This window comes from Falco peregrinus, chromosome 6 (genome assembly GCF_023634155.1).
Source record: "Falco peregrinus isolate bFalPer1 chromosome 6, bFalPer1.pri, whole genome shotgun sequence".
NCBI lineage: Eukaryota > Metazoa > Chordata > Aves > Falconiformes > Falconidae > Falco > Falco peregrinus.
Window position 1 is genome coordinate 22,759,209 of NC_073726.1, and position 25,515 is coordinate 22,784,723.

The 25,515-nt window shown below is 48.9% G+C and overlaps 1 protein-coding gene across 4 annotated transcripts; it reads left to right on the forward strand.

The window, feature by feature from the left end:
- Positions 1–12: 12 nt before the first annotated feature.
- ANKRD16 (ankyrin repeat domain 16) lies at positions 13–24,863 on the forward strand. 4 transcript variants are annotated; one of them, XR_008747871.1, is made up of 10 exons: positions 13–168; positions 1,797–2,147; positions 4,413–4,633; positions 11,771–11,813; positions 12,874–12,982; positions 14,646–14,807; positions 17,955–18,033; positions 19,359–19,561; positions 19,854–20,370; positions 21,952–24,863. XR_008747871.1 is itself a non-coding variant. In XM_027783708.2 (9 exons), the coding sequence occupies exons 2-8, from the start codon at positions 1,807–1,809 to the stop codon at positions 19,517–19,519; spliced, it is 1,116 nt and encodes a 371-aa protein (XP_027639509.1). In that variant the 5' UTR covers positions 13–168; positions 1,797–1,806; the 3' UTR covers positions 19,520–19,561; positions 19,854–24,863. The 4 variants fall into 4 exon arrangements, 2 of the variants coding, with proteins under 2 accessions (XP_027639509.1, XP_055664779.1); XR_008747870.1 differs by having other exon boundaries at positions 21,955–24,863; XM_027783708.2 differs by having other exon boundaries at positions 19,854–24,863.
- Positions 24,864–25,515: the final 652 nt, after the last annotated feature.

The window sequence follows — 25,515 nt, forward strand, 5'->3', positions numbered from 1 at the left end:
GCCCAATGGCGCGGCTCTTCCGGGTTCGGACGAGGAGGGGGGAAACGCTGCTGGGGCCGAGAGAAACCTTCCCGGAGTTTGTTTGCCGTCACCCTCTCTGTGTCGGGGGTGACATCACGCTGCCACGTATTGCCACGCGTGACGTCACGCTAGCCCAGCAGAGCGCCGGTGGGTTCTAACCGCCGGGGGGTGGCCTGCGCCGGGGCCCGCCGCGGCGTGAGCTGAGGGGGGGGAACGTGGCGGGGCCCCAGCCGGGGGGAGGGTCGGTTCCTGGCTTGCCTGAGGGAACAGGGAAATCCCTGTTCTCCGGAGGGAAAAAGGAAATTACCGGCTTTCTTGAGGTATAGGCTGGTTTCAGGTTTTCCCGAGGGAAAAGAAAATCAGTAATTTTCCAGTAGAAAATAGAAAATTTCAGGTTTTCCTGTCGGAAAGGGAAATCTCTGGATTTCCTGAGGGAGCAGCTGGTTTCTGCTTTTCCTCAGAGGAAAGGGAATTTTCTAGTTTTCCTAAGGGGAAAGGGCATTTGTGTTTCTTCCAGAGGGAGAAGCTGGTTTGTGGCTTTCCTGAGGGAGAGACAGGTTCCTGGTTTTCCAGATGGAAAAGGAAAGTTCTGCTTTTCCTGAGTGAGCTGCTAGTTCCTTGTTTTCCCAAGGGAAAAGGGAATTTATGGTTTTCCTAAAGGGAAAGGAAATTTCTGATTTTCTTGAAGGAGTGGCCAGTTTCTGACAGTCCCGGAGAGGAAAAGGGAATTACTGGTTTTCTGGAGGAAAAGACTCGTTCCTGAGTGGAAAGGAATTGTCTGTTTTTCCTAAGGGAAAAGAAAATGCCTCATTTTTCTGGACAGGGAGTTGGGTTTCTGTTTTTTTGTGATGGAAAAGGAAATTTCTGCTTTTCCTGAGGAGAAAGTGATTTTTGCTTTTTCTTGAGGAAGAGGTAAGTTTCTGGCATTCCTGAAGGAAAAGGAAATTTCTGGTTCTACTGAAGGAGAAGTAATTTTACAGATTTCCTAAGGGAAAAGAAAATTCCTGGTGTTCCTGAGTAATAGGCTGGTTTCTAGTTTTCCTGAGTGAAAAAGAAACTTCTGTTTTTTCAGAAGGGAAAGAAAATTTATGTTCTTCCAGAGGCAGAAGCCAGTTCCTGGTTTTCCAGAGGGAAAAGGAAATTCATGGATTTCCTAAGGGATAAGGGAGTTTCTGTTTTTCCTAAAGGATAGGCCAGTTTCTGGTTTTCTGGAGGGAGAAGGAAGTGTCTGGTTTTCTGGGGGGAGCACCTGGTTCCTGGATTTCTGAAGGGAAAAGGAAATTTTTTTTTTTCCTGTGCGGGAAAGGGAATTTCTGTTTTTCCTGAGAGAGAGGTTGGATCTTGGTTTTCCTAAGGGAAAAGGAATTTCTTGGTTTTTGGAAGGAGAGAGCAGTTCCTGGTTTTCCCAAGGGAAAAGGAAATTTTTAGTTTTACTGAGGGAGGGGCTGGTTCCCGGTTTTCCTGAGAGAAAACGGAATTTGCTTTTTCTGAGAGGGAGGCCAGTTCCTGGATTTCCTAAGGGGAGAGGAAATGTCTGTTTTTTCTGAAGGGGAGGCCAGTTTCCAGGAGCTTTTGTGGAGGGGAAAAAGGAAATTTTTGGTTATCCTGAGAGGCCTGTTTGTGGATGTGCTAAGGGAAAAGGAAATTTCTGTTTTTCTGGAGGTCTGGAGGTAGAGGCTGGATTCTGTTTTCCTGGAGGTAAACAGACCTAGGGAGCAGGCATTGTATTCATGCAGTTTGAAACCATAATCCTGTTTTTTGCCTCTTTCTTTCAGATCTCTAGCCATGGCGGAGGGGGAGACTCGGCCAAGGCTGCTCCTCCGGCTGGTGCAGGAGGGACGGCTGGACCTCCTCCGGGATGAGCTGGGGCCAGACAACATGCTGAGCACAGAGGTGCAGAGCCGGCGCTATGGGCGCTCAGGGGACACACTGCTGCACCACGCTGCCCGATATGGGCACCAGGATGTCCTTGCCTACCTGGTAGAGGTGCTGGGGATGGATATTGAGGTGTTCAATAGTGACTACAAAAGACCCCTCCACGAAGCAGCCTCCATGGGCCACGGGGAGTGTGTCTCCTACCTCCTGGAGAAAGGCGCGAACATAGACTGCTTGAAAAAGGCAGACTGGTAGGTCGCTGGCTTGCTTAGCCATGATCAGAGTGATATCTGAAAGGGGTCTGGATGCAGAAGAGAAGGTGGGAGTGTGACTGCAGGAACTGTCATTTAGAGTCATGAATCACAGAACGGTTTCTGTTGGAAGGGACCTTAAAAATCGTCTAGTTCCAGCCTGCCCTGCAAGTCACCTTCCACTAGACCAGGTTGTTCCAAGCGCCGTCCAGCCTGGCCTTGAACACTTCCAGGGATGGGGCAGCCACAGCTTCTCTGGGCAACCTGTGCCAGTGTCTCACCACCCTCACAGTAAAGCGTTTCTTCCTAATAACTAATCTAAAATCTACCCTCTTTTACATTAAAACCATTCCTCCTTGTGCTGTTGCTACAGGCCCTACTAAATAGCCTGTCCCCATCTTTCTTACAAGCCCCCTTTAGGTACTGGAAGGACACTCTAAGGTCTCCCTGGAGCCTTCTCTTCTCCATGCTGAACAGCCCCAGCTCTCTCAGCCTGTCTGCCTAGGAGAGGTGCTCCAGCCCTCTGATCATCTTTGTGGCCTCCTCTGGACTCACTCCAACAGGTCCATGTCCTTCTTATGTCGGGGGACCCAGAGCAGATGCAGCGCTGCAGGTGGAGTCTCACCAGAGTGGAGCCGAGGGGGAGAATCTCCTTCCTCGACCTGCTGGCCATGCTGCTTTTGGTGCAGCCCAGGATACAGTTGGCTTGCTGGGCTAAATTACAGCCCTATCACTAATTTCCCACTGTTCGTTAAGTTGTAAATTACTGCTTCATTAGAAGATCCAATTTAAAAGCTTTCATCTGCAGCTATTCTTCCCCATTCCCTTGTTTGATGGGAATCAGTGGTACTGATTCATATTTTTGTGTCCTGGTCTTCAGAAACTGAAGTTAAATAAAAAGTAAGTTTTACTCCTGTCTCCCCCCAACAAACAGCCTCACAGGTCAGATTTGCTACTGATATAATAGCAACAGCCTCAACAACCCAAGAAACAACTGGTTTCTTTAGGGCTTTTGTTTGCCTGCCACGTGGGTAACACGTAAGCAAATGATGAGGGAATGAGAATTGGGAATAAAAAATAAAGCCTAATCCACCATCAGGCAGCAGGCCTGATTAATATTAGATTCTCTTCTTGGGGGGGTGGAGATTTCTGTGTACCACCTTGCAAAAGAAAGCAAAGATTCTTCCCAGCCCACAAATTAAAGTTGGGGGAGATCGTTTTGAAGCTGAACTAACATAAATACAAAGGCAGCATCCCAGTCCTCGCAATTCAAGGCTGTGCCAGCGTCGTGCTGACATCAGGGCGAGCAGAGGGAGGCAGAGATCTTGAGCTGCAAGCAAGCAGGCATTTACGCGAGCCTGGTTTTGTGTGATAGGCCTGCAGTACCCTTCCATCCATGGATTAAAAACAGGGAGTTACGTGCTTGCTAGTGCACGTCCCAGCCCTTGGACAAAGTCTCATTTGCATTGAAAATATACACTGATCTGAGGCACCGTACAGAAACAGCTGCAGGAAACACAGAGCTCCAGGCTCAGCTCTACCTTGTCATCCCCAGCAGATGCATGTCTAATCTCTTTTTGAAAATCTTGCTGGAGATTTTATCTTCCTTCTCAGCACTCTCTTCCTATCTTTACAACTAGAGCATTTTATGTTTTTAAATATCAAAGGTTGTTCCCAGACATGCCAAACAGGACAAAACTGTGAAAAGCTTCACTCTCAGGCCAGCTGGTCTGCATCAGAAGTGTTCTAGAGTGGTGTTTGCTGGTACAGTCATGCTTTACTGCCAGGAGATGCAGCATTGTCTGTGGTTTGCTGCCTGCAGCCACAGCTGCCTGTCTGGGTGCTGGCTGGGGTAGGAAACACTGATGTTAACAGCTTTGTCTCAACAGTCCCCAGAAGTCCAGACCTCATATTACCGGCATGACAAAGCAGTGCTGTAAGATCTCATGGGTTCACATGCAGCATGTGGTGAGCCTCAAAGCATCTGAATCCAGGTGAAACAATAAATTTAGCCTCAGGCTTGGAGAAGGTTTTTGCCTTTAGCCAGCAAAGTTGCCTACTACCTCAGAGTGGTTTTAGCACGTTAATTTTCCCTCTGGCTTGCTCATCACACCTGGCACTGAGCTACTGTGTTTTATTAGACAGGCCAGTTGGTGCTACAGACAGCTTTAAATCATGCTTCATGCTCAAACATTGGAACAAATGCCATCAGGTTCCTACAGCACTGTCTCTCTGGTTGTTATGTTTGCCTCATCATTCTTTCAGGACTCCCCTAATGATGGCTTGCACTAGGCAAAACCTGGAGGTGATCAAAGTTCTCGTGGAGCATGGAGCCAACCCACTGCTGAAGAATAAGGATGGCTGGAATTGCTTCCACATTGCGAGCCGGGAAGGCCATCCCCAGGTCCTCCGGTACCTGCTGGACGTATCCCCAGGCAGCTGGGACACGGAGAGCACAATAAAGAGAACACCTCTGCACACAGCAGGTAAAAGAGGGTCCCTTTGCCACCAGACAAGTTGTAAGAGTGGGCTGTGGCAGCAGGGAATAAAAGGGGCTGTTTCAGTTCATGTTTAGTTTAGAGAAGCAAAGCGTGATCTGTCTTGATACAAAACCAGAGGGAACAGTTAAATATTAAATTACTGAAATGAAATGAAAAGAGGCTGGTGGTGGTCATTAGTGGGAGCTCACCTCTGTGAACGTCAGCCTGTTAATGGTGCTCTGTTGCATCTTTGCAGGGTTTCACCTCTGGACAGCCACTTGTTTTAATTGCTTTTAGATAAATAAAGAGCAAGAATTAGGCTTAAGTTTTCTTAATGATGTGCCAAAGACTAAGCTTGTGAGGTTGAAGTGTCCTCAGTTCCCATTTCACTGGATTTTGCCTGTACTCAAAGCATGTTTTTGTGGTGCATAACAGTGATGTTCTCTTGGGAGTGGTAGATCCATCCCAGGGGCACTCGGGATCACCCACTGACTTTGGCCTCCTTGGACCAGAGTTCATCTCTGTCTCTGCCTCCCTGTGACAGACACATCCAAGCTCCTGCAGCTCAGAACACATTGCAATACACTTTTTCTTGCTGGTATATAAACCTGCAAATTGCACTTGGAAAATGTGTGAGACTCCAAGCGTATCCTGGCATTGTAAAGGTCCTAAAAGCGTTAGAGCTGCTGCAAGGCACCTTTTGGGATCTGCCTGTTGATGGACATTTTTACCAGTTAGGTTTATAGTCTTGTTGTCAGTTTTTGTAAGAGACATACGTCTTGAAATACTAAATTTTTGTCTGAATGCTTGGTGGGTTGGGTCATAATGGCAAATATGAAGAGCTGTGGGGTCTCTAGGCATACCCTCCAGAAGAAGCATCACAGGTTTTGGTATTCTCACATTGCTTTTAAGAAGTTAGTATCTAGTGGTGAGAAATACTTCAATACTTTCAGTACTTAAAGGGGGCTTGTAAGAAAGATGGGGACAGACTTTTTAGTAGGGCCTGTAGCAACAGCACAAGGGAGAATGGTTTTAAAGTAAAAGAGGGTAGATTTAGATTAGTTATTATGAAGAAACGCTTTACTGTGAGGGTGGTGAGGCACTGGCACAGGTTGCCCGGAGAAGCTGTGGCTGCCCCATCCCTGGAAGTGTTCAAGGCCAGGTTGGACGGGGCTTGGAGCAGCCTGGTCTAGTGGAAGGTGTCCTGGCCCCTGGCAGGGGGCTGGAACTAGATAACCTTGAAGGTCCTTTCCAACCCAAACCATTCTGTGATTCCATGAAATCCAGAGTGCCTTTCTGCAAAGGGAAGGGGTAGTCTACTGGGGATACACAGGGGCTGTTGTTAGGGTTGGAGCCCACCATGTCCAATTCCCCTTCTCTGCCCCTTTCATTGGTTTAACAAGAGATATAAAGGGAGTGAACTGGTGTGAAGAACCACAGATGTCAGGCCTGGTGGGGAGCAGAATGGCATGGTTAGCTGAACGGTGACCCAGAGGCGGTTTGGATTTGGTTTTTGGCTTTCTGACTCTTTCGTCCTTGAGATGGAGTAATTCATCTTAATTTAGGAATGATGCACATGGTGTGCCTCAGTTACATTCTCTGAGTCTTAATAGGTTGAACAGACCAAAAATCTGTTAATGCAGATTTAAGTTTGTCCTACTGTGTCTCATTGCCCCTTACAGAGTATCAGGTCTGGTTACCCACAGACCTGTGCAAGTTAGGCAGTGCAGGTAAAGCATGGGTCTTCCCACAGCTTAAATCCCCTTAACTCTGCTCCCCAGAGATGCAGTGAGAGTGGATGATGAAGGAAGCGAGTGAGTGGAGAGGTGTGTGAGGCCAAGTGAGGGTGACATTGTGGGGCAGGGGCAGGGCTGGAGGGGGTTGCTGACCTTAATCAGAAACATGCCCCATCCCTGGGTGAGGATTAAGCTGTGTGTCCCAGGGCTTGGCAGTGTCTCTGCGGGAGCAATGAGCATGGGGACTCACCGCTCAAACCTGCAGCTACCTAAACCCATTTCCCAAAGAATATAATAAGGATTGATTGTCTGGAAAGACCTGAGGTATTGTGAGGAGACCCCTGCTGTGCTGTAATTAATCTGTTGGGTATGTTGCTCCTTGACTGTCATTCTCATTACTTCTCCAGCCCCCAGTAGCTGCCTGTCCATCACACTGTGCTCATCAGCAGTGACAGCCCCTGCCCAGGGACACTGGCTGTGCCTTAGTCCTTGTACTTGACCTGTGAATGCAAAATAGCTGATCAGTTGTTTGATGTGGGACTTGCTTTGAGAAACCTGGTCTCCTGGGGGCTGATGGGGTCCATCTGTCAGAGAAGGGGAAGAGCATCTTCGGCCCTAGGCTATCCAAGCTGGTGAAGAAGGCTTTAATCTTAAGAGAGGGGAACCTCGATGCATCCCACTCCTACCAGTTTGATGCCAGTGCCAGTAATAGATGCCCATAGCCCTGACAGGTCAGCAGGAGAGAACCTGAAGAGCAGCACAAAGAAATTCCAGCCATTAAGTCAGCTTCATCGGGGGCCCAACTTAAATGCCTCTATGCAAATGCACATAGCATGAGGAATAAACAAGAGGAGTTAGGGATGTGCTCATGCTTGCAGTGCTGCGATCTTACTGGCATCATAGAGACGATGGGGTGCGATGACTCCTTTGACTGGAGCATTGGGGTGGAAGGACAGGCCAGGGAGACAAGAAGAGGCTGTTGCCCTCTATGTCAGTGACCAGGTGGAGTGCATGGAGCTCTGCCTGGGTCTGGATGAGTTGCTGACCAAGAGCTTGTGGGTCAGAATCAAGGGGAAGGCAGGGACAGGTGACGTGGTAGTGGAGGTCTGCTACAAGTGTCCAACAAGGAAGACGGAGCAGATGAGGCCCACTATGGACAGATAGGAACCGGCTCACATTCACAAGTTCTGGTCCTTGTGGGGGACTTGAACCACCTCAGTATCTGTTGGAGGGACCACACCGCAGGGCATAAGCAATCCAGGATGTCCCTGGAATGTGTTGATGGTAACTTCCTTTTGCAAGTGATAGAGGAGCCAATGAGGGGAGGTATTATGCTGGACCTTGCTCTCACCAACAAGGAGCGGCTGCTAATGTGAAGCTCAAGGGCAGCCTTAGCCCTGGAGGGAAGAGGGACCCAGGAAAGCTGGTTAATATTCAGTGATCATCTCCTCCAAGCTCAGGAGCGATGCATCTCAGCAAAGAGGAGGTCAGTCAAAAATGCCAGGAGGCCTTCATGGATGAACAAATAGCTCCTGGACAAACTTGAGCACAAGAAGGAAGCCTACAGAGGATGGAAGCAAGGATAGGTAGCCTGGGAGGAATACAGAGTAACTGAACAGCCAGGGATCAGGTTAGGAAAGCTAAAGCCCTGATAGAATTAAATTTGGCCAGGGATGTCAAAGGCAACAAGAAAAGCTTCTATAGGCATGTTGGTGATAAAAGGAAGGATAGGGAAAATGTGGGCCTTCTCCATAAGGAAAGGGGAGATGTGGTTACCCAGGACATGGAGAAGGCTGAGGTACTCAATGACTTTTTTGCCTCAGTCTTGACTAGCAAGTGCTCCAGCTGCACCACCCATGTTGCAGAAGGCAAAGGCAGGGACTGGGAAAATGAAGACTCACCCACTGTGGAAGATCATGTTTGAGACCATCTAAGGAACCTGAAGGTGCGCAAGTCCATGGGACCTGATGATATGCATCCATGTGTCCTGAGGGATTTGGCAGATGAAGTTACTAAGTTACTGTCCATCGTATTTAAGAAGTCATGGCAGTCTGGTGACTGAAAACGGGGAAACATAACCCCCATTTTTATAAAGACAAATGAGGAGGTCCTGGGAACTACAGACCAGTCAGTCTCACTTCTGTGCCTGAGAAGATCATGGAGCAGATCCTCCTGGAGACTGTGCTAAGGCACATGGAAAATAAGGAGGTGATTGGTATAACCAGCATGGCTTCACCAAGGGCAAATTGTGCCTGACAAGTTTGGTGGCCATCTGCAATGGGGGTTACAGCATTGGTGGATGAGGGAACAGCAACTGGCATCATCTGTCTGGATTTGTGCAAAGCTTTTGACACTGTCCCACATGACATCCTTGTCTCTAAACAAGAGAGGCATAGGTCTCTTTTGACAAATGGACCACTTGGTTGATAAGAAATTGACTGGATGGTTGCACTCAAAGAGTTGCAGTCAACAGCTCTATGTCCAAGTGGAGACCAGTGATGAGTGGCGTTCCTCAGGGGTCCATACTGGGACTGGCAATGTTCAACATCTTTGTCAGCTACACAGACAGTGGGATTGAGCGCGCCCTCAGCAAGTTTGCCGACAATGCCAAGCTGAGTGGTGCCGTCAACACGCAGGAGGGAAGGGATGCTGTCCAGAGGGGCCTTGAGAGGCTTGAGAGATGGGCCCGTGCAAACCTCATGAAATTCAACAAGGCTAAATATAAAGTCCTGCACCTGGATTGGGGCAACCCCCAGAATCAATACAGGCTGGGCAGAGAATGGATTGAGAGCAGCCCTGAGGAGAAGGACTTGGGGATGCTGGTGGATTAAAAGCTTGACATAACCCAGCAATGTGCACTTGTAGCCCAGGAAGCCAATCATATCCTGGGATGCATCAAAAGCAGCGTGGCCAGCAGGGGAGGGGAGGTGGTTCCACCCCTCTGCCCCACTCTCTTGAGTCCCCACCTGCAGCACTGTGTCTGCTCTGGGAGCCTGAGCATAAGAAGGACGTGGACCTGTTGGGAGTAAGTCCAGAGGAGGCCATGAAGATGACCAGAGGGCTGGAGCACCTCTCCTAGGACAACAGGCTGAGAGAACTGAGGTTGTTCAGCCTGAAGAAGGCTGCAGGGAGACCTTAGAGTGGCCTTTCAATACTTAAAGGAGGCTTGTAAGAAAGATGGGGACAGATTTTTTAGTAGGGCCTGTAGCGACAGGACAAGGAGGAATGTTTTTAATGTAAAAGAGGGTAGATTTAGATTAGTTATTAGGAAGAAACACTTTACTGTGAGGGTGGTGAGACACTGGCACAGGTTGCCCAGAGAAGCTGTGGCTGCCCCATCCCTATGAGTGCTCAAGGCCAGGTTGGACAGGGCTTGGAGCAACCTGGTCTAGTGGAAGGTGTCCCTGCCCATGACAGGGGGCTGGAACTTGCTAATTTTTAAGGTTCCTTCCAACCCAAACCATTTTATGATTTTGTGTTTTGGGTTGGACGGCAAGGAGCAGATTGCCTGAATGAGAAATGGCTAATCCTCATTTATTTGCGCATTCTTTTGTCCCTGCTCAACGTCAGGTATTGTGTTTCTGTGTCTGGGCTGGCAGGCTGGGCTCACAGCCCTTTCATGCAGAGAGGTGGATGTTGGGCTGGGATCTGGGGGATAAGGGTCTAGGGACAGGGTCAGGAGCAGGGTGCGGACTGTCCTCAGGAAAAGGACCCTTTGACCTTGATCTGAAAATCTCCTTCCTGCCTTGTAGCACTCGGGATATGGGGGTACAGCCAGTGATGGTAGGTTCCAGTGCCCCGTTCTCACTGCTTCATAGAGGTGTTGTCTCCTGTGTTTGAGTTTTCATGTAGCAAAACTGTCAACCCATGATTTGTGTTTATTTCTGGTCATTTTACTTACCCAGATTAGACCCTGGACAACACGTTGGTGGAGCAGCAGCCAGTGCAGAGCTGACTGGGCAGTGGGAAGGGCTGGAGCTTTACCCCCAGCATAATTTTAACACAGGACAATGCTGGAGGCTGCTGCTCAGTGGGTGCTAGTACCAGCACACCACCATGAAGCCCAGTTACACAGACACAGCTTTTGAGGCACAGGCAAGAGGCCAGAGATAATGCTGGATACTATGTTGGAGCTGCCGAGGGAAATCATGTCAAGATGAACCACCACTGTCTCAATGAGTTTACATCCCAAGGGTGTGGATATGAACACATTAACCCGTGACCAGTCCAGCTGGCTTCCTGGCACAGTTATCTCTGTATAGATGATGGCTAATTTTCTCCCCCCTGCAATTTTTTTTTCAAGTTGATTCCTTAAGCTTTGCTGCTTCATATATCCGTAGCCCGAGGCAAGAGAGTGGGGGAGATGTAATTAGAGGAAGTGGAGTGCAACTGAGCATTGCAGCTTTCTTGTGTCTCTGTTGCTGTTAAAGGATGTAATCATGTTGCTCAGGGTGGTTTTTCTTCACATAGCTTGGGTTTTTTAAAGCCTCCATTTCGAAAATCCTTTTCACATTGTGACTCTGCCTGTATTTACATCAGGTCAGGTGAAGGGGTGATAAACGGGCAGGCAGCAGGAGCAAACAGCCAAGATCTGGGAGGATGGGAACCCCTCATGGAGCTTTCAAAGAGCATCTATTGTGTAGCTGTGTCTGAAGGTTATTGCTGGTAACACATACTTGCCAGGGGCCCTTCTTCCATCATAGAGAGTAAATAGCCTGATGTAGCAGCTCTGGGCTTGGTTTAATATTTTTTTTTCTTTAGTATATTTAATTTGTTTTGCAAAATGACCTGCAGAAAAAAAAGCCAGACCAAGGCTGTCCTTACATTGCTGTAATATGATGTGTTTTTTAAAAAAGGGAGAGAGTATTTCAGTGCATGATGTTCAGATCCTCCCCCACTGTTGTTTTTCCTCTGAGATGATGTCTGGGTGAGGATACTTCATTAGGATGATGAGATGGGAGTGATGGGTAGTCTTGAGTGGCTGAGAATGGGTGAAAATGCCATCTAGCTGTTCACCAGCAGAGAGCTTTGTGTTAATTTTGCTTCTCACAGATTTCACTTCAGGGATTAACAAATACTTGCAAGAAAAGATCTTTGTGTCAGCTTAATTGCGTGTACACTGTCATGTATGTACTCTGCAGGTAGAGGCAAATGGTGCCTACGTACATGCCTTTTCCCTGTTTTATCTGGTCTTTTCCTATAGGATCAGGGGAACAGAAGGCTTGAGGTCTGGAGACAGTGTTTTAATTTAAAAAAATAATAATCAAAAGCTTTGAATGTAAAGCCTCTTGGAACCTCTTCCCTCATCCTGAGTAAGACAAAAGGGTCAGAAACCTGATTATATTTCACTGTAGGCAGACAGTGGTACGAAAACATAAATTAACCGTGCATTTCCTTTCTCTCGTAGCAATGCATGGCTGTTTTGATGTTGTGGAGCTGCTCCTGGAGCGGTAAGCAGGCTTCCTCCAGCACTGCCTCTGCCTCCTTACTCTCCCCTGCCTCGCTCTGCCAGGCCCGTTCCAGCCGCCTGGACACAAAGAGAGTATATGACATTCGTGAAGCCTGGCTGCACAGCTGCCCTGCATGCGATCCCGAGGCCATCTCTGTTTCCTCCGGGTTTTTCACAGCTGGTTAGGGGCCTTTGACGCAAGGATGCACTCTGTATGGGCTCTGACTTCCCTATGACATAAACCCCAGTTATATAACTCGGCACTTTTTCTGTGCTGATTCATTCCCGTTGCCTCCAATGTGTCTGACGCCATATGATAACAACAAAACAGTTTTCTGACAGCTCAGTTCTAGGTGCAGCTCCTCTTGACTGGACTTAGCCTCCAGGCTTTATTTTCAGGCTGTGGCTCCTGAGAGACGGCTGTGAAGTGGCTTTAATTCAGCCCGTGCCCAGTCATCCTGACCCTGTTACCTTCCTGACCAGCACTGCCCACTGCCAGAGCCGGAGCAGCTTTCCTTGGGCATCACAGCTGCTGCTAGCTGCAGCTCCCATGAGGAAACTCATCCCAGCCTTGTTAATTCCTGTCCATGCTTGGCCCAGCATAAACATAGCCCTGTGATTTGAGCCAGGCTTTCAATTTTAATTCAGTCTTCTCTCATTTCAATGGAACTGACTGAGACCTGTGGGCTTTGATTTTGTATGTGGCATTGCTACATAAGGATATGGTTTTCCCCTCTGCCCATGCACACCTGACCCCTTCTAGAGTTCCTCTGTTCAGGGGGCAGTGAAAATATAAATGATGTGTAGAGTCCTGGCTTTCCTGTGGCCCAAGCAAGCTGTGCCAGCTGAGTACCAGATTTCTGACCCAAAAAACCCCAGCAGACTGTATCCCAGGACAAGCACAGAGACAGGTTTATGCATGGTCTACAGACAGACTGTATGTATGCCATTTTAGATCCTATCTGCTGATAGTCTCCTGCCCCACCAATGCAAAGCAACCAGTGCAGTAAGGAATTTAGAGCCACCAACAACTCTGTAATGGCATTTGTCTTCTCTCCCAGGTGCCAGTACAAACCTGACAGTAGAGACAAATGTGGAGTCACTCCCTTTATGGATGCTATCCAGAACGGACATGTCAACATTGCCCGCCTGCTCCTGGAAAAACACCAGGTAGGTGCCAAAAACTTCATCTCCCTCCTCCAGGACCTGACCTGGAACTGCCAGAACAGGCAATCCACATGTTCACTACAACCGTTTTGTAAAGAAGCAAGTTCCCAAATTGTAAATAAATTAATTGCGAAGGAAGGCAAATTTCCCCTGGAGATGAGCAAGGTTTTGCTGAGTAAGGCCACCAGGACTCAGCTCATGGTGAAGATCTTGTCTTGAGGCAGGGACATGTCCCCATAGCTGGTGAAGGGGGATGAAGACACAAGGCAGTGGCAGGAGGGGACAGGACTTGCCCAGCACTGCAGGGGCAGCTGTGTCCAAGCCAAGACCAGCACTTGGGAGTGCCATGGCTCAGTGTGGAGGTTCTCATGGCAGTGTAGAGGGTTGCTATCATGGAGGCATCTGGCTGTGCTGGCAGTAGCTCATCTCTGGCCCCCTCCTCTCGTGGCAGCTGCTGCTCCCATGTTGTCTCCCAGTAATCTCTGATTTCCTCCACCATACAAGGTGTAACGGGGATGTCATAGGAGCCAATTGTGTGCAGCAGGAACCAGACCACTGCCTTATTTATTGACTGTTGAATCAATGTGAAATGGTTGGGGCCCACCTGCTGGCTGATTCTCACGGAGGTGGGTTTGTGCCTCCCTTCTTATGTACTTTGCCTCTCCCCTGCACCAGCTCTGGTGTTCATCGGACACTGCTGAATCAGTGCACCTTGCTCGCCTGGCAGAAAGCTAGCATGGCAGAACCAGTGAATCTGTTTGTGCCATGCTGGCAGATTGAATGGGCTGGCTGAGCCCCCAGCATAGCATGGAGTGGGCCAGGGAATGTGACACCACACTTCTCAAGATCACAGGCTTTAGATTTACTCAGCTGTAACACACCGCTTCACCCACCAGAGATGGTTTGATGCCCAGGTTACATTTAAGTGCATAGATGCTTATTGACTTCTGGAAACTTTCATGTGTTTGTCTTGACTCATCTGGACCTTACACGAGAAAACATTTGTGAAGTTTGCTTAAGTTTTTAGTCTCATTTCAGGCAAAGAAGATGGAATAGTTGATTTAATTTCCTCGTTGTGGAGCTCTGGCTTACTGCCATGAAGCACCACTAGAAATGCTAATGGCAGTGTTGCTACATTCTAGGTTTTATAAAACCATGAGTCAGGCCCACTAGACTTCAGAGGCTGGATTATATCCTTTTAAGATGACTGCACTGTGTATTACTTCCGTTACTTTTCTTGATTTTATGTCTTTGTGGCTCACATTCAGAAACTCACAGAAGAGATTTCATGAGGTCATCCACCCATCTCCATCCCTTGACCTGTGTCCAAATCTTTCTCCACCGGCACAAAGGTTGGAGATGAGTTGTTTCTTGTGGGTTTAAAGAGTTTAAACTGGTCATAGGTGCTCCAGCAGAAGAGAGAGGGGGCTCTGCTTTTTTTTGGTACTGGATTTGCTTATCCCTTAACAAGCTCAGCAGAGAGCTGGCTCTGTTCTGCAAATCATGGTGCTGTCAACTGCAGTGAATCTGCTGGTGACATCCCATGTGTTCACTGCCATCACCATGGCCATGGCAAGCAGATGCGATTCTGCTCAGGCTAGTGATGGTCCTTGAAGGTTTGGCCAGGCTGTTGATGGCTTTCACTTTCCCTCCTCCCTCATTCCAGGCCTGTCCTACAGCTGTGGATGCGCTGGGCGCTCAACCTCTGCACCGGGCAGCTGTCACGGCCCAGGATGAAGCCATCCAGTTCCTTGTCTCTGAGCTGGGTGTTGATGTCAATGGGAAAGCAATGGCCTTCCAGCTCACAGCACTGCACTATGCAGCCAAGGTTTGTCCCTGTTCCCAGGCTCCCTCTACAAAGTCTCTGCCAGTTAGTCTGCTGCAGGCAGTCATCTAAAACAGGCTGGTTTACATATTTGCCACTGATGGAGGATTTACATTCCTAGCTTATCTTCTGTTATGGTCTATCTGCTCCTAACCAGTTCCATATTCTGTTTAAAGGGTTTTGGACCCTTGTTAAGTCCAGCTGTCTGCAGAGTGATGGTGGATGTCTGAGTTGCTGTGTTCACCACCCTCCTGCCCATGCCTGTGACTGTGCTGTGGGTTAATAAACCCTTCTGCCTGGCACATGGCTGTTCAGGATCAGAGGCAGGTGGTGATGGGACTCAACTTGTTTGCCACTCATCCAGTCGGCTGTGCTCTGGATGGGCCTTGACCCACACCTCTGATGAGTGTCACTCTTCCAGTCAGCTGCCTTTGGACCAAAGTGCAATACCTGAAGGGTATACACCCTGCCAGTTATAGGGAGCTGTAGTAGTTCTTGAGTTCATGAGCTGTGACAGTTCTTCACTACCATCTTCTCACTTGCTTGGCAGATGTGGATGAAATGCTGCTCAGATTTCTTTTTCTTCAGCCCTGGTATTGGGTTCCATTGGGTCAGTAGCTAGTCTTCGTGGCAGCAGCTTGCTGGATTTAAGATGGCTGATGCACTGTGAAGCAGCAACTGTTTGTCCCAGTAGGCTGGATTCTGGCCTGCCTGTGGGCAGGTGTGAGAAAGGAGAGGTGAAAAGACGGGGGGAGCTCCCGGGTGCTTATCTGCGTCCTTTGCACAGGTTTTGTTTTGAATTCCAGGCAACAAGTTGTTTGAGCTTTCTCTTCCTCCTATCTCACTCCTGTGGGAAGCGGGGCCTGGTGGGCTGTGGGTCCTGCAGCACTCCCTGGGAGTGAAAAGCAGATCCCAAAAGACTCCCTGCTGACCAGGATCCCTCCTGGGAACCTGCTGCCTCCCTTCTGCTCGGTGCTGTTGCACCACAGTGTGCAGTGTGCTGGCAGCAGTGGCCAGGGCAGATCCCTGCATGTTAAACCTCATGAGCTTAAACATGCAGCACTCAAAGCCTGGTCTAGACTTGTAGTGGGAACGAAGCAGCATCCCAGCGCCCCACTCCTACAAAAGCATCAATGGCACTTACTGGGAGTGCTGGCAACAGTATTCTCCTCCAGCAGGACCCAGCCATGGCATTTGCTGGCTCCCACAAAAGAGGCCTTTCTCCCAGCTTCCCTTCCTCATGCTCTGAGAAACCATGTTGAAAGCCCTTTTGGTTGCCAAGGGTACATTTAACAGCAAGGCTATTGGGGAATATAATGTGCCTTGGAGAAGATCCCAGCTCTGTCTTGGCGAGCAGCTGATTGGGGAGTGATTTGATGGGTTTCTCTTCCTTCCCGAGGCTCAGTGTCACTTTATATTTACAGCATCGTTTGTTTGGCTGGTGTTTTTTTTTTTTTTTTCTTCTTTTCTTATTACTTTGCATTTATAAATACATGAAAATCAAATTACGCTTTCAACTCAATTTGCTGCCAAGGCTGTGGCAGCTAGAGCAGTTCCTGGCTTGCTGTCTTTGCCACTGAGAGGGGGTGTGCATGCAGCAGGGAAATGGGAGTCTTGAGCAGGGGGGGAAGATGCTACTGAGTTGTACGATAATGGGGGAAAAGAGTGGGTGTTGGGGATAAAAATAAGAGCCTTCCATTCTCATGCCACATGACAAAGACTAATTCATTGCACTGAAGAAGTAATTACAAAATCATGCATGTCATTTAGGGAGAGAGGGGTTATTTACAGAGAAGCTTGTGCAAAGAGGAGGGGTGTGTGGGCTGTATTGCATTTTCCCCTGAAGCATTTAAAATTGACTACTGGCAGAGGAAAGATATAGAGAGGACACTGTGGGTCATGATGGTGTGTAAGCGTGGCATTCTGCGTCTTCTGACAGAGCATTACAAATACTGGAGTAATGCTTTAGGAAATGCCAGTGCCTGAAGGTACTGCAGGCAGATGCTCAACAGTCCACATCAGTAACAGGTTCTGCTCTCTGAGCTGAAATACACCTCAGTAAGAGCAACTCTAGATCCCTGTGGTCCTTGGAAGTGGATTTACAGTGTTGGAGGACACACAGCTTTTTCCTGATGTGTAGTCCTTTTAAGAGCCAGATGTCTGTTACGAAAGGTAAGACAGGGATCCTACACCTCTGTGGCCAGCTGAAGTTACAAGCAATTTAATTGAGTTACTTGATTTGAGGCACAGGCTAGAGAGGCAAAGGCAAGACTGGCTGGCAAATTAGTGCACTAATTTATTATTAAGAAACATTTCTAGATTGTGTCACCCAGTTGTCAGAGGTCATTTCTGCATTAACTCCACAGCCACTGGCAAAGCCATACTGGGAGACAATCCTCCAAATTCCTCACACCTCAAGGTCCTGGCTCTGCAAAGGAAAGGGGTTTATGTTGACCATGATCAGGAAAATAGTAAGGGAGCAGATCCACCTACCTGGAGCTGAACTGGATTGTGTGTCTATCATACCTGCCGTGCCGAGGCACTGCTCTCAGCCTTTGGCTGTACCACCACCACCAGAGACAGCTCTGCACTGTTGCATGATTTTAAGCACTGTTGGTCTTAATTGAACACTTTTGATTTTAAAGCATTGTGTTAAATGTTCACAGAGAGAATTAGGCTCCTGGGAAGACTTGCTGCCTTTTTGGACTCTGGGTCAAAATTACTGTCAGGGACATGCAAGGCACACTGACCAAGGACCAAGTTCTGAATCTTCTCATGGGCTGCCAGTGGAAGTGCTGGAGAAGGTGCCTGGTGGCACCTCTCTGGCCAGTTCCCATGGGGTGACAGCTGTGTTTGCTGTGCCTGGGCAATCCCTGGCTAATGGACCCAATCTGCACTGCTACAGGCAGCTGACCCTGATTTCCAGCTGCCGTAAGGTCCTCTAGAGCCTGGAGCAGCTCCTTGTAACCCCAGATTTGACTGTGACAGAGCAGATCTGCATCTGTGCCCTTCTAGGTGCCATACGCAGTTAGGGACAGATCGCTTGTGGCCTCCTTTCTTTTCAGGCCTGTGTTATTTTTGCTAAATGCAAAGGTGAGAAATTGTGCAGAGCTGATTCTGAATTCTACGTGCCTGTGCTCACCACTGCAGGAAGGACACACACACACCATCAAGACACTGCTGTCCCTTGGTGCTGATGTCCATGCAAAGGATGGGAAGAGCCGTTCTGGTAAGGCTGCCGAGCTATTTGTTCACCCTTTATATGACAGTGAGAGTGCGCTTCAGTAACATGAGCCCAGCCTCCAAAGCAGGCTGTGCTGCGTCTGCTCAGTGGAGCATGCAAGGATATGACAGATGCACATATGCGAAAGGCTCTTGGAGCAGTGTGACGTGTGAAGCTTGGGGTTTTTTGCAGCTTTCATTCATTGGCTCTTGCTGCTGGACTTCCTGATGTTTTATGGTGTGGTTGAGCCTGCACTGGGGCCTTTCCCTTGGGGGAAGAACAGAGATGCTAAATGATGTTTCCTGTTTACCCACCTGCTTATTTTGCATGAAACTTCCAGGGGCTTAGGATCTTTGATACTGCCACCTTGCCATCAAATTTGGTTGAAATTAACTGGTTTGAAACAGTTAGGGTCAGCAGACAAATACGATTGCACAAGCTCTTAAGCCTCAATTCCTTAGCAAACTGCCTAGGAATGGCTTATGAGCAAATAATAACAGCGAACCTGAACATAAATATAGTTGCTATAGTAATGCCAGTGAGTTGGCATTCCCAGCATGAGAGTCTGAGGCATCTCTTGCATCAGCATCTCTGTCTCACAAAAAGTATATAAAAATGGTTTCAGCCATTGCCAAAATTGGCAACTTACCCAGTCTTCAGGTTTGCTTAATAACACGCTTCAGCAGTGAGCATCTCTCTCTCCACCCCCTCAGTGAGTAAATTTGAGCTTCACTGAACTCGTCCAACCCTGGGATGTTTGTGGTGGCTCCTCACGCCCCTCGGCTGCCCCATTCCCTGGCATCTTTGCTGCGTTCTTTTGTATCCCTGCATCCTGGGGAGCTTCTCATCCAGACTTTGCTTCTGCAAAGATTTCTGCATGGGTTATCCATGGGAATCGGGATGCCTCATGGTCAACACCAGCCTGTAGCAGGAGCTAATGACCCTCAGCATTGAAAGATACCCCTGTGCAGGGTTAGACCAGGAGAAGATGACTGGCTTATCCTGCTACACAAGCTAAGTGTAACAGGACTGCCTAACTGTGCTGGAGCCATGCTGGGTCAGTGTGCTGGCTGTCAGAGGGGTCTATGGAATGAGCTGGGGCTTGGGCTGGAGTATTTCAGCCTCTTACTGTGGGATGCTTTTTGCTGCACACAGTGCATGGTAACCTTTCTCATTTATTCCCTGACCTTGGAGTGAGCTGGCAGGGAGTGTGTTCCCACCACTGACTTGGTTTCCTTCGTGGGGAATCCAGTGTTTGTGTCGGAAGTGGGCTGAGGCAAAACTTGCCAGGCAATCTCAGCTCTTGTCTTGACATCTTGTCTCCCCCACAGCTCTGCATGCAGCGTGTGCTGGGCAGCAGGCAGATGCTGCACGGATCCTGCTCCACGCTGGGCTGCAGGACGCCCCGGATAGCACGGGCACACTGGCATGGCAGCTTGCGAGGAAGCCAGATGTCATCCAGGTTTTCCAGGAAACAAACATCAGCACATGAGATGTAATGGGGAAAAAGAGAAGCCTGTTTTATTTCAGCGTGGTACGTGAGTTATCACTTAACAACTATTCAGATTTAGGCAAACACCTGTTTAAAATGATGGGATTTTCACCCAAGGATTGAGCAGGGAAACTGAGCTTGACACTTGGGAAGTATGTTTAGGAGAAGACGTACTTTAAATAGGATTATCTCAGAAAGATAATGGACATGAAAAGCATTTTTTAAATAGGATTATCTCAAAAAAATAGTGGCTGTGATGGGTCTGGGCTATCACACTCCTGTACTGACCTCATTGTTGTAAATTTATGGCTGTTCTTTCACTTCCAAATTTCAGGGCGGAACTTCACCTCTTCTTGTGCAGCACCCAGCACATCCAAACAGCTGAGACTGCAGCTGCCCAATACATAATTACCGAAGGAGCATGCCCCATGAGCCACTGCTAGATGACCTTCTGGGGACCTGCATGGCTTCAGCCCCCTGGAGCCTGCCTAGCTCTTGCTGCGGTGTTTCTGTACGGTTGGACATCCTGAAGGAGAAGATCCACCTGGATCGTTGATTTTTATAGCCCTTAATGGACTTGCTCTCCACTAATACCTGAAGTCACTTTAAGCAGCCACCTCTTTCAATAGCCCCTGAGAGGGGCTGGCTGCGGTGCAGTGTGAGCAAGCCCTTGGGGACTCTTCCCTCATCAGGTTTGAGCTGCAGAGGACAAGTGCGGGGAGTGTACAAGCTGCATCAACTTCTTAAATCCTTTTTGTAGCCCAAGCCTGATCCCAAAGGCTGCTGAAATGAATACTAAGACCTCAACCTTGCGATGACATCAAGGGTCTTTGGATCAGACTAAAAAAGAGGTATTTGTTATTCCAGACAGTCTTGTTGGCACTTCTCACTAATGAATTTTACAAAAAAAAAAATCTGCTCTTTGAAGTGTTTGGAGAAATGCCTTAATATTTAATGTAGCCAGTAAGTCTCTAACAGCCTGGAATACACATAAAGGTAAGAGCTGCTGTAGTTGTTTGGTTTATTTGTATGTATCTGCAATTATAAATTCAGATTTGCATAGAAACATGGCACACCTCAGTCTACGTGTAATGTCAAGATGTAAAAAACAATGGGATTCTGCAGTTTTGGTGATAACAGATGCTAAAAATCAGACAGGCCTATGACAGAACAAGCTAGGTTTTGCTCTGCCCAAGCTGTTGTGCTCACGTCATGGTCTGATGCATGACCGATGTGCTCCCGGCTGGGTTTAAGACGATACTGAGCTCTGTTTGATTGAGAAATTCCCACCCTGCAGTTCCTGGAGCCGAATTTGCTGCGACAGTCCTAAGCCAGAGTGACAGCAGTGCTGCACTTCTCTCCAGTTAAACAGCCTTTAGAGCAGAGTTAGGGCCTCCTCCCCTCTGCCAGCTTGCGTTGCATGAGAAGAGAGAGGGGGTGTGCTCACAAAAATAATTTGGGGGGCTGCCAGAGGGAGCTGATAGCTTGCAAGAAGCGGAGAAGCAGGGTTCAGTAGAACCTTAAGACTCTTCCAAACATGCCTGTAAAGACCTGCTTTTTGCCAGTCTTCCCCTGTCTTGTTTCTCCATTTATGAAGAAGGTTCTTTTCCACCAGGTAAGAAAAACAAATTAATGCTAGAAGGCACTAACAGTGCAGAGTGGTGGGAGCCATATCAGTCCCTGGGCAGGCAAGGAAGTGGCTTTATTCCTCTAAAGATCCCGAATCCTTACATAAATCTAGCCCTGGCCTCCATACAGCAAGCAGCAATACTGCAACCCAGTAAATGCAAGCGCCTGCTTTATTCCCACTCTTTATGATTTTAGCAAACCGTGAAGTAGCTGGTTCCCCTCAATATCCCTGCTAACGAACTCAGTTTGTGAGTCTAAGCTTTTATGAGAAAGCAAGTGAAAATGTTTTCAAATGTCTGTCTAGTTCTCCTGGTCATGGCAAACACCTTGAAAACACAAAAGGGAATTTACATTAATTTGGAAGTGCTTTATGATTTCTGAAGCCTTCTGGACAGTAGCAGAGGGCCTGTCCACCTGGGACAGGAAGCTCAGACACTGTGCTGTCATCTAAAAGCAAAATGTATTGGCACGTCTCCAGCACTGTCTTTTATTTACCCTTCTTTTAATTCTGCCCCTCGGACAACAAAAAGATGCACAGTAACAAACTGGCTGTTGTTATCACAGATGATCAGGATCAAAAGGATGTTAGAAAAGGAACATGTATTCACCTTTATGCCTGCAAGATTTTCCTGGGGAAGAGCCTTTGCTGTCTGTCTTGCTGTTTCTGCTGTTGCTTACTCACTGCAAGGTTGGAGTGAGGGGTCAGGACGCTTTTGTGCCCTGCAAAAGTGTGCTGCAAAATGCTGGGAAGAGCTCGGCAGTGCTAGACTCTGTGTGTGTGTGAACCCCCATCTCATTCCCAGCAGACGTCTCACACGGAGAGACAGCTTGGGCGCCTGGTCCCTGGGGAAGCAGCCCAGGAGCTGGGCTCCGTGCCACGTGGCACTGAAGGCAGCTTGGAGCAGAGCCTGGCAGCTGGTGCACAGCTTTGGTGCTGTCCTGTTATGCCACCTCTTCCATCTTCAGCGCCGTCGGTTGCCAGGGGCCCTGCAAATACTCTGGTCCTGCAGCCACAGAAGAGAAGACCTAGTGCCTTCGTCTTGTTGGATGTGGCCAAGCTACAGTCAGGGTAAGCAGAAGCATCTGGATAGGTAGGAAATCATGTTGCAATGCTGTCAGGGCTTGCTGGGAGACCTTATAGGAAGGGAGGGCATTTTGCTTTTAAATAGATTTTGCTCTGGAGGTTGCACACACACCTCCCTCCGCAAATTCACAAGCACCAAAGAAATTCATGCCTGGGTGGTCAAGCAATTTTCCTTCCGATGATCCAGAGGATGAGGGACTGCAGCTATTGCATCCTCGTCACATCTCCTAGGCTCTTCTTAGGTTGGCGATCCTGTATTGGTTTTGGATGTTCCTTTTTGTACCTCTTAGGAGCTGGTGGTGATTTTCACTCCATGCCGTTCCCCTTCTCCGTGAGTTACAAGGATTCACTCTCTGGCTGTTGTCTCTCAATGCTGGTGTCCCAACTAGCTGCTGGTAGACGTAAGCCAAGAGCCTGAGGACCTGCTGACCATGATGCATCACCATCAACTGTTTTGCCATCTCTTTTCCTGCCTTCCACTGCTTCCACAGCCAGACCTTCCTGCTCATCCTCCATCCAGGACACTCTCAATATTCTACTGCAGGTACTTCCATATAGAATCATAAAATGGTTTGGGTTGGATGGGACTGTAAAGATCATCTAGTTCCAGCCCCCTTCCAGGGACAGGGACACCTTCCACTAGACCAGGTTACTCCAAGCCCCGTCCAGCCTGGCCTTGAACACTTCCAGGGATGAGGCAGTGACAGCTCCTCTGGGCAGCCTGTGCCAGTGCCTCACCACCCTCACAGTAAAGTGTTTCTTCCTAATAACTAATCTAAATCTACCCTATTTTACATTAAAACCATTTCCCCTTGTGCTATTGCTACGGGCCCTACTAAAAAGTCTGTCCCCATCTTTCTTACAAGCCCCTTTAGGTACTGGAAGGCCGCTCTAAGGTCTCCTCGGAGCCTTCTCTCCTCCAGGCTGAACAGCCCCAGCTCTCTCAGCCTGTCTGCCTAGGAGAGGTGCTCCAGCCCTCTGTCATCTTCATGGCCTCCTTTGGCCTTGCTCCAACAGGTCCATGTTCTTATGCTGGGGGCCCCAGAGCAGACACAGCACTGCAGGTGGGGACTCAAGGAGAGCAGAGGGGGAGGATCACTTCCCTCAACCTGCTGGCCACGCTGCGTTTGGTGCAGCCCAGGATATGATTGGCTTCCTGGGCTGCAAGCGCACATTGCCAGGCCATGTCGAGCCTCTCATCCACCAGCATCCCCAAGTCCTTCTCCTCAGAGTTGCTCTCAATCCATTCTCCACCCAGCCTGTATTGACTCTGGGGGTGCCCCAACCCAGGTGCAGGACCTTGCACTTGGCCTTGTTGAACTTCATGAGGTTTGCACGGGCCCACCTCTCAAGGCCCCTCTGGACAGCATCCCTTCCCTCCTGCGTGTTGACTGCACCACTCACTTGGCATCGTCGGCAAACTTGCTGAGGGTGCGCTCGATCCCACTGTCTGTGTAGCTGACAAAGATGTTGAACATTGCCAGTCCCAGTATGGACCCCTGAGGAACGCCACTCATCACTGGTTCTCCACTTGGACACCAAGCTGCTGACCGCAACTCTTTCAGTGCGACCATCCAGCCCCTTCCTTATCTACCACGTGGTCCATTCATCAAATTCATATGTCTCTTGCTTAGAGACAAGGATGTCATGCAGGAGAGTGTCAAAAGCTTTGCTTAAGTCTGTAAATGTCACCATCTTACTGCCTGTCTGCTGGTGCTGCTTGCTCCTTTTGTGCTTTCCTGCTGATGGCTCTGCACCACCAACACCCTGTAAATTCAGATACCTTTTTTTTTTTTTCTTACCTGGGTGTGAACAAGCATTGTGCAAGACACAGAGCCCAGCTGTGCCTGTGTGGAGCAGGAAACCTACAGTCCATCGATGAGCAGCGTTCACCTTGGTGCTGGCAGGTCCGATTCCCCTGGGGCCATGCAGGCACCTTCGTCTCTCCAGGCTTTGCTCTTCCAAGTATTAAAATAATTCAAAAGCAGGTGCTCTGCTTCCCATCTGAGCTGGCATGACAAAGTTTCAGGCATTTGACAGAGCTTCACTGGGTTCTTCACCAACCGTGGCATGCCACCGTCTGCCTTGTGTGTCCTGGTAGATATGAGAGACGTAGCCATATGATCAAATTAAGATGTCTTAAGCCTTGCGGGTGTCTAATCCATGCTGGCGGCCCCAAGGCGCATAAGCAGCTTTGCCGCGGCTGCTGTATAAGTGCTCCCTCCCTGGCTCACTCGCCTTCTTCGGGATGCTGATCCACGGGGGGCGTTAAAACCAGCACACAGCCGGGAAATTCCTGCCTTGCTTCAAGGAAGTGGTGGGTGGCAGAGACAGGGTAGCGGCAAGGATTAAAAAAACCTCTTAAATGCAAAAATCAGAGCTCAAATCTTCTGAAAAAACGCGCTGGCTCCTTTGCGTCACTGCTGCGCTGTGGTTTTGTGGTGGATGGGGGGGATTTGCTACACCAAACGTGATCCTGGATGAGAGGAAAAACTCTTTTCTTCACATGTTTTGGGGTGAAAAGGGGGAAATGTGAGAGGTGCCACGTGCAAGTGAAACCTGCGTTGGGGAAGTATAAATACTCTGTAATGATCATTGTTTGTTGCAATAATTAACTGCTTTTTATAATAATAAACAATAAACAAAAATTAAGTGCTGCTGTTAAAATTGCTTCCCTGCAGTCCCTGGGATGTGATGGAAAAGCACTGGCCCTTTGGGGGAATGTGTCGGTGCTAAGCAGGGCACCTGGGGGTGCTCTGCCCTGCACCCGGTGACACCCTGGGGGTGCTGACGTGTGTCAAAGCCACCCCAGCCACGTAGGGAACATCCGGCAGGGCCTTGCACACATGTGCACGCTCCCTTTGCACATGGATGTGCCCACCGTGCAAGTACCTGTGGCACACCTGCACACCCTTTGTACATGTGCAGGCACACATTGCGCAGGCGTGGATTTGTGTGTTGCACGCAAGCACGTGCCTGCTGCACACACATACCCATTGCATAGTCATGTATGTGCCCGTTGCACTGACATACGCGTGTGCCTGCTGCATATGCAGGTACTTGTTGCATGCAGATGTGGCCATTGTATGGGCATGCACCCGGGACACGCACGCAGGCACCTGTTGCACACCTACGCAACCAGGACATGCATGCAGGCACCCGTTGCACACCCGTGCACGTCCTGGTTGCGTGGGTGCGCGTGTCACTATCACCCACACCTGTGCCCAAGGGTGTGCAGTGGGTGCCTGCATGGCATGCACGTCCTGGTTGCACGGGTGTGCAC